The sequence below is a fragment of the Carassius auratus genome, chromosome 28 (assembly GCF_003368295.1).
Source record: "Carassius auratus strain Wakin chromosome 28, ASM336829v1, whole genome shotgun sequence".
Lineage (NCBI taxonomy): Eukaryota > Metazoa > Chordata > Actinopteri > Cypriniformes > Cyprinidae > Carassius > Carassius auratus.
Genome location: NC_039270.1, coordinates 20,281,679 through 20,295,683, shown reverse-complemented (window position 1 = coordinate 20,295,683; position 14,005 = coordinate 20,281,679). Strand labels below are relative to the sequence as shown.

General features: G+C 37.1%; 1 protein-coding gene across 2 annotated transcripts in view; it reads left to right on the top strand.

The window, feature by feature from the left end:
- The window catches only part of LOC113047101 (protein kinase C alpha type-like), a 195,435-nt gene that overhangs the window by 159,395 nt on the left and 22,035 nt on the right, over positions 1-14,005 (top strand). The window contains exons 8-13 of one of the 2 annotated variants that reach the window (XM_026208361.1): positions 637-730; positions 3,022-3,051; positions 9,452-9,592; positions 10,021-10,194; positions 11,493-11,584; positions 12,371-12,433. In XM_026208361.1, coding sequence (XP_026064146.1) covers positions 637-730; positions 3,022-3,051; positions 9,452-9,592; positions 10,021-10,194; positions 11,493-11,584; positions 12,371-12,433 — 594 coding nt within the window. The remainder of the gene's footprint in view (positions 1-636; positions 731-3,021; positions 3,052-9,451; positions 9,593-10,020; positions 10,195-11,492; positions 11,585-12,370; positions 12,434-14,005) is intronic. The other variant, XM_026208362.1, reaches the window with a different exon arrangement.

The following is a 14,005-nucleotide window of genomic DNA, read 5'->3' as shown; positions in this document are numbered from 1 at the left end:
ATGCATGATGATAAGCAACTGCTTAATAGTGCGAATTGGTCCCTAAACTGTGTTACTAAAAAGATTTGACATGCCCCCTTTTAATGAATCACATTGACTTCTTGAGCATCATGTGGTTTAACTGCTTCAGACAAACAAGAGAGCATTAAGAATTAACTTTACAGTATGTAAACTTTTAAACAAGGTCATTTTTTTATAAATGCATCTATTATTTTGTTTTGTAGATATCTGATATGTGCAAAAGCTTATTCTGGGCTGTACCAAAAATGCCATTTTTACAATCCCTCTTATTTATTTGTTTATTTATACTTTATTATTAACATTTAAAAGGTGTGTGTAAACTTATGACCACAGCTGTAGTTTATAAATTAAACTGTGGGCGGATTAGTAAAATAAATAAATAAATAAATAAATAAATAAATAAAATAATGATAGTTTGTTAATACACAGCAGGTGCAAACTATTTTACAATGACTTAATATTAAATTAATATTATGTAATATGTAAACAAAGAGTGCCATGGAAATATGGGATGCTACTATTATTGTAATTAACATGTATTAACATATTTTTTTTAGACTGTATCATGATACTATTTAAAGTTTCATTTGTGTCTGGTATTCTCTTGTTTGACAGGTATAAGATGTTAAACCAGGAGGAGGGTGAGTACTACAACGTGCCCATCCCAGAGGAGAGCGACATTAACCTGGAGATGCGGCAGAAGTTTGAGGTGAGCGTGTGTGTTTATCTCTTCAAACACACTCATTCGTGACTCGTTGTCATGCCAGAGGAGTGTTGAAGAGTCCTGTACGGCTGTTCAATCTCAAGTCAAGTGATTAAACTGTGCTTTATTTGTAGTGAATGTTCAAATAACAGCAGTGGCCCACTTATACGGTTAGACTACTGTAGATTGTGACTCTCAAAGACCAAAAAGCCAGTGTCAGGGTCACCATAGCAACTGTTTCCATGGTGAGATCTAGTGGTTGGTGTGTTGGTGGGATGCTGAGGGAAGCCAGGGACATGACGGGTGCTGAGATCCCTTTGTCAAGTGTTTGCGTATTGTGCAACGAATGTTTGGCTTAATAATGCCGGAACCGTTTGCTATTGTGTGTCTCTCTTTTTTGGGGACTCCACAAACTGATTTGTTTTTTCACATCAGACAGTCTTTTAGTGATTTCACTATCTTTCTTCTTCTGGGGTATCGTGGAAACCAGGCCTGGCATATGAAGCGCCAAGGTTTTGGCAGTGTTCATAAATCACAACTTTTAGGTGAATGTGCAGAATTTTCAGACAAGCACATACTCAGATACAGTGACAGTGAAAAATATTCGGTCACATAAGAAGCCTTGCATAATCTACCAAACAAACAAACATACTGTATATACAATATATTACATTATGCATTGCCCTACAGTAAAAACTAAAGAGCTTTGATCATAAAAGTTTTTAAACATATATATATATATGTGTGTGTGTGTGTGTGTTTTTGTGCATGACCCTGGACCCACAAAACCAATCTTTAGTTTCCAATCTTGATTGAATAAATAAGCTTTCCATTGAAGTATGGTTTGTTAAGATAGGACAATATTTGGCCGAGATACAACTATTTGATCAGGAGTCCGAGGGTGCAAAAGAATACTCAGAAAATCGCCAGTTGTCCAAAATGTATTCTTAGCAATGCATATAACTAATAAAAAATTATGTTTTGATATATTTATGGTAGGAAATGTACAAAATATCTTAATGGAACATGATCTTTACTTAATATCCTCATTATTTTTGTCTTATAAGAAAATCGAGAATTTTGACCTACAGTATACAATATTTTTTGGACTATTGCTGGTTTTGTGGTCCAAGACTGGTTTTGTGGTCCAAGGTCACATATATATATATACAACGCTTATTGCATTTATAAAAAAAAAAAAAAAAAAAAAATACACAGTCTTATTGGATTTAAAATTATAAGGTGAGGTAAGGTTAGGTAAACTTTATTGTACCCAGTAGGAAAAATTGGTATTGGGCGATCACCCATGCTGCAACCATACAGTACACACATTAGACAAATACAATTCACAAAATACACAGAATATTGGATACATAAAATTACAGCTCCATACTTTCTCTATTTAACAACAAGAGTTAAATCTATTTAATCTGCAGCGAGGAACTCATAGTTAATATGATAAACTTCGTCTGTGGATAATGTGCATGGACAATTGATGAGAACTGAGCAAAAAATATTCTAGAACAATTAACCCTAGAATTGTTTCTTAGATTATTTAGTCATATAATGCATTTCAATTCTGGAAAAAAATATTTTTTTTTGGGCCACTACATATAAAAATAAATAACAGTACAACACAAATGAAGTAATCAACCAATAAAATAAAATATTGCAAAATTAAAGAATTAAAAAAAAAAAAGTTTGGAGGGCAAAATCAATTACTATATTTGATTGTCTTTTGGTAATGGTACCAATTTTAAACTTCCTTCACAAAATCTTTATTTGTGGTAAACTATTTTGTAATGATGATTTGCACTTTATATTTGAAAGGCTAAACTAAAAAATAGTAAGATGAAGAGCAAATCTTTAAACCTTCTCCTCTTGTTGGGAAACCAATAATTTTTCACAAAATTGTGAATCAGCGACAAGGTTTTGCACCATTAGGCACCAGATAGTTTTCCCACATTTTTAGCGACAATATTTGTTTTAAATCCTCTTGTAACAACTATGAGCATAAATAATGCCAAGACAGTCTGGTAAAACAGTCAAGCCTTCTGGATGCCATCTTCTGCAGTTTTGCTAATGCTTGTGTCAGTTGTCTGACAGTGAGTGATTTGTCTGTGACTGTGTCGTTTTGACTGATCCTCTCTCCTTGTTCTGTGACGTTTGTTTCCTGCCTTTCTGCGTCTACAGCAGAAGTCTGAAGAGAAAAGAAAAGACCTGCTGTTTCTCCACAGCCCCTGTGTATCCCTGTATGCAGATAGCAGACTAACATCCCAGTTTTTTCCCTCTTATAGGCCTTTCAGTTCAATATCCACCTGCTGAAGGTAGCCTCCTCTCTCTGTCCTGCTCGCCTCTCGTCTGTCTCTATCTGTTCATCTTAGACTATTGAAAATCCCTCCCTCTGATTATTTGTGTGGCTCAGGCTGCTACAAAGAAATCAGATTTACTAACAAAGATGCAATCCAACTTCTTTCAGGTTTCTATTCACTTTCACATACACAATTTACATGCACTTTCTTGCTCTCTTTCTCTATTGCTTCAGTGAACATCCACTGACATCTGACCTCTAATCAGTGAAAGAGGTGACTAAAATGGTGCCATCTGAGCATGGAATATGATTGTTTATTAATATTATTATTTCAAAACTATGAATGAATCGTAATGATCAGTAATATATATATATATATATATATTGACGTCAAATGATTAAGTGATACTGCAACCTATTACATACCTAATATAAGGTGACAGTGTTAAACAGGACATGCCATTTGGATGATATTCCAATGCAAAATTAAAATTAAATTGTTAAAGTTATTTAATTAAACATAGAATCTATCAATTATTGGATTCTTTCACACACAGACACACAAACATGTTTAGTTCTACATACATAAGCACTGCAGTTGTTAGTAAATAGCACAGCAGAGCACAGAAGCTAAAGGATGATCTTTTGGCTGTTTGTGATCTGCGTCAGCCTTCTATAGATCATAGAAGGTTTCCTCACACTGACCCTGAGCATGCTTCATGTGCATCCTGAAACGAATGACAGCTAGATCACATCTTTTTGTCTAGCACCACAGAATAATGCTGTTCCTGTCATTCACTGAAAAAAAAGGGTATTGACACTGTTCTTCACTGCACTGTTGACAGTCTCAAGTGCACTATAGTGTTTGGGTTTGCATGTAGGTGTGAAGCTCACTGACATGAGATTTCCAATAGGGGGCAGCACTTGACAACTCTTTTTAGATGTGTCTGATGTTTATTATTTCTCAAAGACCAACATGCTAATGAAATGTCCTTTTTCAACACTTAAATGTGTTCAAGTTATAATAGATGCATAACAACATATTTCTGGATCACTGTTGACAGTATTTACTAGATATAGTCAGGATGTACATATATTTTATAGAAATTGTGAGGTGTGCTTAACTTTTGTATAAAATTTAGGTATTGCATACATACGTGTTATTACACTGTAATTACATTAATATAACATGTAAATACATATGTTATTACACTATTTCACATACTATTTAAAATGTGCATCTTAATTTGTACCCCAATATAAATAGGATCATATCCTATTATATTAATATAAAACATGAAAATGATGATGTGTCGGTGGCTGTATTGTAATTTTTCTTCTTTGAAAAGTCCTTACATGGGATGTTTATGCACTGCGTTTATTTGGTGCCCACCTATAATTTCAAACTTTTTTTAGCTGCAGAGGCAAATCCTGTGATACTGTAGTTTTACAGAAAAAAACTACATGTGCACAAGAAATATAGTTAACACTTTAGTAAAGGGTCCAGTTCTTACTGTTAACAAGTTGCTTATTAACATGCATATTACTGGCATATTTTCTGTTTATTAGTGCTTATAAAGCACTATAAATGTTCTGCATGACCATATTTTATATCCCTTAATCATACCTCAATTTAACTACTACCTTACTAACTATTAATAAGCAACATATTAGTAGTTTATCGAGGCAAACTTTGTACTTAATTGTTAGCTAATAGTGTGATTTGGTCTTTATCCTAAGGTGTGAGCATTATGTCTCACGCTGTTGTTGTTGTTGTTGTTTTTTTTTTTTTGCGTGTGTTGCAGTGAAAATACTCCATGCATGTTACAGATTCTTTATGGAACCATATCAATGTCATAATGAGACCCTTAATGTAGTGTAATCTATGAAAATAAACCTTTTAGCCTTTGATCTTTGCACAATGTTCATGATACACTGGTTCAGTTTGGTTTCCAGAAAATGAAACATTAGTGTTTATTATTATTATTATTATTATTATTATTATTAGGGGCCAAGCACCGAAGGTGCGAGGCACCTATTGTTTTTGTTGGCGTTCTTATTATTATTATTATTATTATTATTCTTCCGACTGGGAGTCTATGGCAGCCCATAGAACCAAATGCGGGAAAGTTGTAATGGTTTGACATTCTGATAGAGGACAGTGCCAACATTAAGTACAACAATTTTGGTGGGTCTAATACATTGCCTCTAGCGCCACCAACTGTCCAAAGTTTCACTTTTATTTTGTTAATAACTTTTTAACCCTAAGGCCAATCAACAAAAATCTTTTTTCCTCTGATTTCTGAGCTCATGCCGATTCGATTGCATCCTATGACGTCATTTTCTGTCATAGAAATATGGCCGCCATTTTGAATTTTTAAAAAAACCTACTTTTTCGAACTCGTCCTAGACGGTTTGTCCGATTCACACGAAAATTGAACCAGATTATCTTCAGGCAGTGCTGACCAAAAGTTATGCAAATCAAATTGATTCGTCAAACTGTTGTCGATAAACGCTCAAACAAATTTTACGTAACGCTTACAAAAACAGTCGCAAGGCTGTATCTCTGCAACGATTTATCGTATTCAGACCAAACCTGGTACATGTCATAACAAGCATGACCTGAGGCTACTTGCTGCGTTTCGGCCCAGTGCCACCTACTGGTCCGGAGATATGAAAAATTGCTATTTTTGCTCATAACTTCTAAACAGTTTGTCCAAAAGTCATAAAATTGGTCTTGTTAGATTCAGGGCAACATGCCGAGTCGACTGATATCCAATTTTACCATCTCGGCCATTTTGACTGTCAGCCATATTGAATTTTGTGCTAAAATGCTGTATTTTAAGAACGCAGCAACGGATTGTTACGAAACTTGGTATGGGTCATCAGCACAATGTCCTGAAGGAGTGTGAGAAGTTTCTAAACAGCGCCACCTAGTGGTGATCTTCTTTGTTTAAACGCTTATAACTCTGGGTGTGGTCGACTTATTTTCACGAGACTCATCAAATTAGACTCTTGAAACCTTACCGAGTCCTACGATACCAAACATGCTAGGTTTTGCCTTACGGTTTGTGTAGCGTTGTGATTTAGCGCTTAAAAAACATTTGGCTATATCTTCGAAACCGCTTGTCTGATCGAGACGAAACCACCGTCAGAAGAAGGAAACATAGGTCGATAGCTATACGCCAATGCCCAAATGCAAAAATATTGATAGTAAGGGGTAGTAATATTCAATCAAAGTCAAGAGTCAGTCAATTTTTACGTGTTTTTTCATGTAAATGTCTATAACTCTGAAGTGAATTGAGATATTTTCACCAAAATTGACACGCATATGTATGGGCTCACTCTGATGAGACATAAAAGAAATGGTGGGACTGAGCCTCTTGGTGGCGCTATAATAGAACAAAACATGAAATTCCCATTGACTTCAATACAGTTTTGTGAAATAAAAGGCTATACTAAACAAATGCATTGGTGTTATATTCCACAACTCAGAATGTGCCAACAACATCATCCCCTGAAGGTACTCAAAATATTTTGAAACAGAGCCACCTAGTGGTCAAAAGTTATAACTCAATTTACATAAAGGCTAATAACTTTTGAAAAGATCTGGCTATTGACATGACGCTGATCTTAATAGATTCCTTGGGTCAAGCCGAGAACATAGATATCAAGTTTTCCTTATTTGGCTGAACTTCCTGTCCGCCATTTTGATTAATGTTGAAAACCTACTTTTTCGAACTCCTCCTAGACCGTTAATCAGATTTTCACCAAATTGGACGTGGATCATCTTCAGACCATGCTGGCAAAATGTTATGGATTTCATGTCGATATACGAAACGGTTCTCATTTAGCGCATCAACAAATTTGCTGGAATGATGCCAACATTCATTTGAGGCTGTATCTCTGCAAAGCTTTGACATATTTGCACCAAACTTTGTATGTGTCATCGTCACCTCACACTGACCATTCCAAACTAATTTGGTAACAGCGCCACCTATTGGTTACATGTGATAAGCCAATAAATCCTATTATTAGTTGTTGTGTTTATTGTTTTCAAGCCAATTTGGCTAAAATAATCTTAAAACTGTCTTAATTACTCATTCCTGCCGTTCGTCTGAAGCTTGCTTCTGTAGTGCTTGGCCCCGTTATTGCTGCTTGCAGCTATATTTATTATTATTATTATTATTATTAAATTTTCTAACCCCTGCTGTATAAGATTTGATCTGCTGTTTAAGAAGTCTCTAAGAAAGCTCTTCATGTTTAATAATTGAGCATGATAAATCTAAAATCAACCACATGATGGCTCCCTTCATACAGTAAGTTTAACAGATGCTTTCATTCAGAGTGGTTTACAAATGAGGAAAACAGCACAAAAGATTGATGCTAAAGGGGCAGTAACATAAGAAAGGCTTAGAAAATACCAGCTAGAGCCAGATTGTTTGGAAGTGTTATAACAGCTTGTCGAGAAGAGCTTCTATGTGTTCTCTGCAAGAATCTTTACCTTGAATGTAATGTGAGCAGCCGCTGGCATGTCCATTCAGGATCTCCAGCACAGTAAACTCAGAGTAAGATAAACTGAGAAATCTTAATAATGAAAAAAATCAGTCATATAGTCGTGTAATATCTCAGTATTGCGTAAGTCCTTGGCCATGCAAGTCTGCACACCTGCCCAATAGACATTCATTATTTCTAGAGGACAGAAGTATGACACCACTTTAATCATTCTAGGAAATCATTAACGGGAGTGGCAGGATTTATAACAGCCGCCTCAAATTAAATTAGCATAGGAAACCTTTGATAATTCTTGGCCATTTTTCCGTCATGGTCTCTGTACAGTCAGAGGACACAGAGTGATGGTGTTTCTCTTATCTCAGAGTGTGCCCTTCTGTTAAACTGAGGTCTTTTCCATTACAAAAATGTGATGTTTCATTAGGATTTTAAAAATTCAATGACTATCATGTCTAAAAGGTTTAATTGTACCAGTTCACATTAAATGTATTAAATACTAAAACACCATCAGAATTAAAACAGGATTGACAGCATGATTTTATAGATTATGGAGGAATAGGGAGTTTAATTAGAAGAAAAGAATATAGCTATTTTTGCAAATGTCAAATTGTCAATCATTGTTTACTGTACAAAATCATGGTAACAAGGCTAATATTTTTATTACTTTATTATTATTCATATTATCAAAATGAGTATATTTCTAAATATAAGAATACTGGTAACACTTTGCCTAAGTTAGCAATTTTCTTATTACGTAACATTTAATAAACAGCAAATTAGGACCTTAAAGTGTGACCAGAATACTCATAATAATAGGAAAAAAAAAGTTTTTTTTTTTCCTACACAGCTAGATAGCAGATATATAAAAAAACATATAATATATATATATATATACAGAGAGAGAGAGAGAGAGAGAGAGAGTGTGTGTGTGTGTGTGTGTGTGTGTGAGAGAGAGAGAGCATTAGTGCCCTAGATGCTCTGGGTGGGTTTTTACACCAAAACAACAGGATGGAGAAGAGTGTTATAGTAGAAAGCAAGTGAGAGTGCAGCATACAGCGAGAGTGTGTGAGAGATGTTGGAGGTGTAATTGCGGGGTTTGAAAGAAGGTGATAGCCTCTCATTATCACTGTGAACTGGTGAATCATGAAGAGTCTCACTGAGCTCCAATGGATATGAACACCACAAACAGAGCCACATCGGGCTTCACTTAAAGACTCCATACTGTTAATAATACTAATGAGCAGCCAATATGCTCATAATACGCATGCTTAGAATCTGTCCCTAAACTAAAGTGTTACCATAAGTTACAACAAAAATATGTTTAAAATATTAACATCTCTGTGTCTCACCATCAAATCTAAAATCACTGTGTAAAGCCTAGTGAACAGGCTGTATGGTGCGACATGGTGAAATTGAGTGACTCGCATCCATTTAGAGACAGAAGTCTAGTAGCAATGCCACTGGAACTGACAGTGACTGGGTGACCTTCAGCGACTGAATCACAGCTAGTGTGAATGGACTTTAAATCAACCCAGACATTAGAGCCAAGCACAATCTAGGTCACCATGATATACTTTCCAGTATACAGAACAGACTTTGAAAAGGGTATGCATGGGAGCTAATTGGAAGGATGAGCCTAGAGGTTGTGTTCTTGTTCATTTGGCCTGAAGATCTCTCTCCGGCAGCTCTGGACGTCTCCTCAAGCCCAGTATACATTTCTCTGCATGTCCTGTCATTTTCACACAGGCCAGACCATGTTACAGCACATTTCTAAGAAGTGCTATATTGTGTAGATGAGCACGCAACAGAGTTTTAATAGCAAGACATGCGTTGGAGTGCTGTGGAAGCTTGTGTGTGTATTTGGGCATGTATTGGTTATTAATCACTGCCCATCACTCTTGTAGAAAGCCAGGCTTGGCCCTGGGAAGAAAGTCATCACTCCCACTGATCACCGTCGCTTCAGTTTGCCATCCGGAAACATGAACAGAGTTCAACTCAGTGACTTCCATTTTCTGGCTCTTCTGGGCAAAGGCAGTTTTGGGAAGGTCAGTCAAATACTTAGTGTTACTATCATGTCTCAAACAAATGCTTAAATGTTTTTGAAGATAAATCTCTAAAAGCTAGATCTTCTAGAACTTATGAATAAACCACCCTTGGCTCTCTAAAACTGTGTAAAGCCAAAAAGACTGAGGCTTGCCATTTGTGACATAAAGTGAAATATAAAGTGCATTTTATAAAGAACAGCTTACACAAAAGTCAAGCAACTCAGTTGAATTTGAGTACTTAAAATTTTGATAACTTTTTCTCCCTCACACAAAACTTACGATGGCACTGATCCCTATTAGAGTGACTCAGTGTCACCTGCAAAATTACACCAAGGAACATTAAATGGGACCACACCTTAAGAAGGCATATGCCACATGACTTACTAACTCCGCACCATGAGTTTCCACTTATTGCGTTTTTTTCATAGGTAATGTTAGCAGAGATGAAGTCCACTGAAGAGCTGTATGCCATTAAAATCCTGAAGAAGGACGTGGTGATCCAGGATGATGATGTGGAGTGCACAATGGTGGAGAAGAGAGTTCTGGCCCAGAGAGAAAAGCCACCTTTCCTCACCCAGCTGCACTCCTGCTTCCAGACTGTGGTGAGAAGTGCATCTCTTTATATTTATTGTCCTTTTGTCTTTTGGGGGCATTTCTGTTGCCAGAAGCTGTCATAATACCAGTAGTCAGTAGACACAGAGAAGTATTTTTTTCGCTCCCATTCCAAATTGTATGATGTTTCCTTTTCTGTGGAATTTGGTTAAATCCTTGTCTTTCAATATATTTCATCAATATACAGTATACTAGTCAACATTTGAAGTGGATCAAAACCTTTCTTCAAAGTTGTCCTAAAACCTAAAAGCAAAATGTGTTCTTGTCTTAGAACAACTTTTTTTAACATTTTTTGATCCACTTAAAATATTGACTGCTATACTGTATATACATTATCAGTGTATATGCCAGGTGAAGCGCTTTGGTACACATATGTTATTTTAACTACAGTTCCATGATCATTTTATTCTGTTTTTAATATAGTTTTGTCCTCTCTGGAGTTTGACAGTCACTTTCATTGTGGAAAAGAGCTGCATGAAGAAGAAACCATAGAAATATGTGCACAAACAACTGATGTACGTAATAGTTCAGTGTGAGACAGGGGAAGCTCCTCCAGGAGTCACAGCAGGCCGCTCTCAGTATGGGCATCCTGCTGATGAATAATGCAACAGATCCCAGCATGCCCTCACTAAATATTCATGAGCTGCATGCAGACAGCAAACCAGCCATCATGTCCACTCGCATTTCACTCCAAACACCATAACTCCCCCTGGGATAGTCACGATGCTTCTTCAACATAACTGGTGTCAGAGGAAGCTCAGCCGAAAAGGTCTGCAGAGCTGTTCACCAGCATATGTTGTGTTTTGGGGCTCTGGTGGAGTCCTCACCAGATTTTGTAAATACAGTAGTATATCCAGCATTAACTTCCTTATTCAACCAGCCAGACTACGACCAAACCAGCATGGTAATACAAAAACAAAAGATTAACCTATGATGTTACCAGGATTCAAAGATAGGGATTTTGTTTCTGCAGTATTAGAAAGTTAGATGATATTATCTTAGTGACAAATAAGCAGAATTTGCACCAATCTAAGCAGACCATCCAAGTCCTAAGTATCTTAAGAGACATTTAAGAAATGCTTTAGTCAATATGCAATATGTGTTTGGTTGTGAAAGTAATCAGTTTACCAATCTGAGTAAGAAAAAAAAAGGGAAGGTCACAGCAGATCTGTCATAAAGCATATCAATATGTCAATGGCATCCTGTCTGATCTGAGGTCAGCACATGGATTGATTCCGTACTGCATACAGGAGCTTGCTTGGTTTATTTATCTCGTGTCTTTTCTTAGGATCGTCTGTACTTTGTAATGGAGTACATTAACGGTGGAGACCTGATGTATCACATCCAGCAAGTGGGCAAGTTTAAGGAGCCTCAAGCCGTGTAAGACATGACTCACTTCTTACTGTCAATTAAAAACACACGAGTACAGACTAATGATGAACACATTAGTCAAGCAGGACACATAGCTCTAGATGTGACTGAACATGCTGGTTCGTCTACACAGTGTGTTTGTGGGGCTATGTTTATGCCGCAACACCAGCTTAATGCATGCTATATTGTGCAAAATAATAACCTATTCACATTGTTTTCCAACACCAACTCATTCCAACTTAAAATGCTGCCAAATGTACTGTTATTCTTAATGAACATTTGTCTTTTATTTAAAAGCATTACAAATACGACCATGTTTATTAAATAGATTTTAAATTGTCATTTTTGAATGTTTTTGAATTACTGTACACTAATGAGAATTTGTGCAGGAATGTGCTTAAATAATGCAAAAACACATACAGTACAGTATAAAAATGGCACAGATGAAAAGCTGTAAACATTCGCTCCATCAACACCCAGTCTTCACTCATGAATAAATCAGGAAACATACGAGGAGCGTTCATGAAGAGCTGCTCCTAAAATAGAGTTGTTCATGTTGTTATTCATATATATGCATGTGTGAGCAGCAAATGTCTGAGCTCACAACTCCGCACCATTTTTTTTACCTTGTCAACAGAGGCTAGAAAATTTCTGCTGGAACAATCAATGCAAGTTTATTTCCTTTGCTTTTAGTAAAGGGCTGGGATGCCAGTCTGAGAAATACAAAACAAATGTGTCCTGTACATGTTCATGAATGCGTGATGTTGACTAATCTGCACTGTGTTGTGTTGACAGATTCTATGCAGCAGAGATTGCTGTCGGACTCTTCTTTCTTCATAGGAAGGGAGTTATTTACAGGTGAGTGGATTGCAGTATCTTTAGTATTACAGTACATAGTTATTGCTCTACACAGATTTCACACGCTGGAGCAGAGTAGATCACACGCTCTCAGTGTCACCATCAGTGGAAAACACACATTAATTGGAGCAGATGTGACTCTCCACATGATCAAATTAGATTAGCTGAGAACGGAGCCAATAAAAGCTGAGATGGCGTCAAGACAAACCTATTAAAATTCCACTTTCGTTCTTACTGTTACAGCAGTACAGAGAAAGACCCTTTGTTTATTGGCCACATAATTGCAGTAAATTCAGGACAAGCATGCACTGTGCTGTTTAGCTTTAACTGAGTATCTAAAGACAGTGAAATCACAGTTGGAGTTTTGTGGCTTTTAGTCCATGTTTGTCAATGTGCTCCTAAAAGTTGACATATACAGTATACAGTAGTATTAACTGTGAAGATAGACTGAAAATATTAATGACTTGCAATCATAGCAAATGTTCTCTTCAATAATGCCTGCAACAAGCAATATAATGAACCATAATGCTGCAATAATCTGTAATACCTTCAATTGAAGTCTATATCAAGCCATTTGGAGGGTTAAAAGCAATATTCCTGCATGTAAATAGCACTTGCCACTTTCTGATAGTACTAAAGTTATGGATATACATAAAAACGCCACTTCTACATCTGATTTGATAAACTTCTTCTGTCAGACAGAATGTCACAGACGTTGTACATGAAACATCTCCGGTTATGAATGTAACCATGGTTCCCTGAGTAGGGAACGAGACAGTGCGTCCTCTAGGGGTTGCTATGGGGAACACCTCGTCGTGACCCGCGTCTGAAGCATACATTGAAAAAACACCAACTTTTTGGCCGGCGACAGCCTCTGACACCACTACCGGCGTGACTATAAACAGGCACCGGGATAACACGTCATTCACTTCTTCATCTGAAGCTTGCGTCTAAAGCATGGCAGGAAGCTAAAGGACGCAGTGTCTCGTTCCCTACTCAGGGAACCATGGTTACATTGGTAACCTTAAATGATTCTCTTTCAAGGGAACTGCGAACTGCGTCCCCCTAGGGGTAGCTATGGGGAACAGTATACCCATACCGCCATGCTGAGGGGAGTGCAAGCCAGAATCATGGCGAACACTAAGTACCAACTCTAACATTTCCATGGGAGTTGCCCCTGGGACATTTAGATGGCTGTCTGTGACAGTACCCCTTAGGCCAAAGGCCTAAGCTTCATACCCAACTTAATTGTTAGTGCCTCGGCCCGGGTCTGAAGGCTTGGAATCATGAAAGATTCCTTTAAAGGGATACAGAACCTAGCATTTTATACTTGTCTTGCCTGTCACACATGGGGCTACCACTGGCTTTCGCATAAGCTTGCTGAAAGAGCTGTCTCAACAGATCTCTAGTAGCAACACCCTGTTTAAATAGGTATCTGAGGAAACATAGGTGGGGTGGCGCCTCAAGATGAACGGGGCTTTTACCAACTCAAGAAAGGACACAAAGCAACTGCGCGAAGCCCTCGCCATATAGGATTTTAGAAAGAACGCAGAATACTAGCGTGTGAACTTA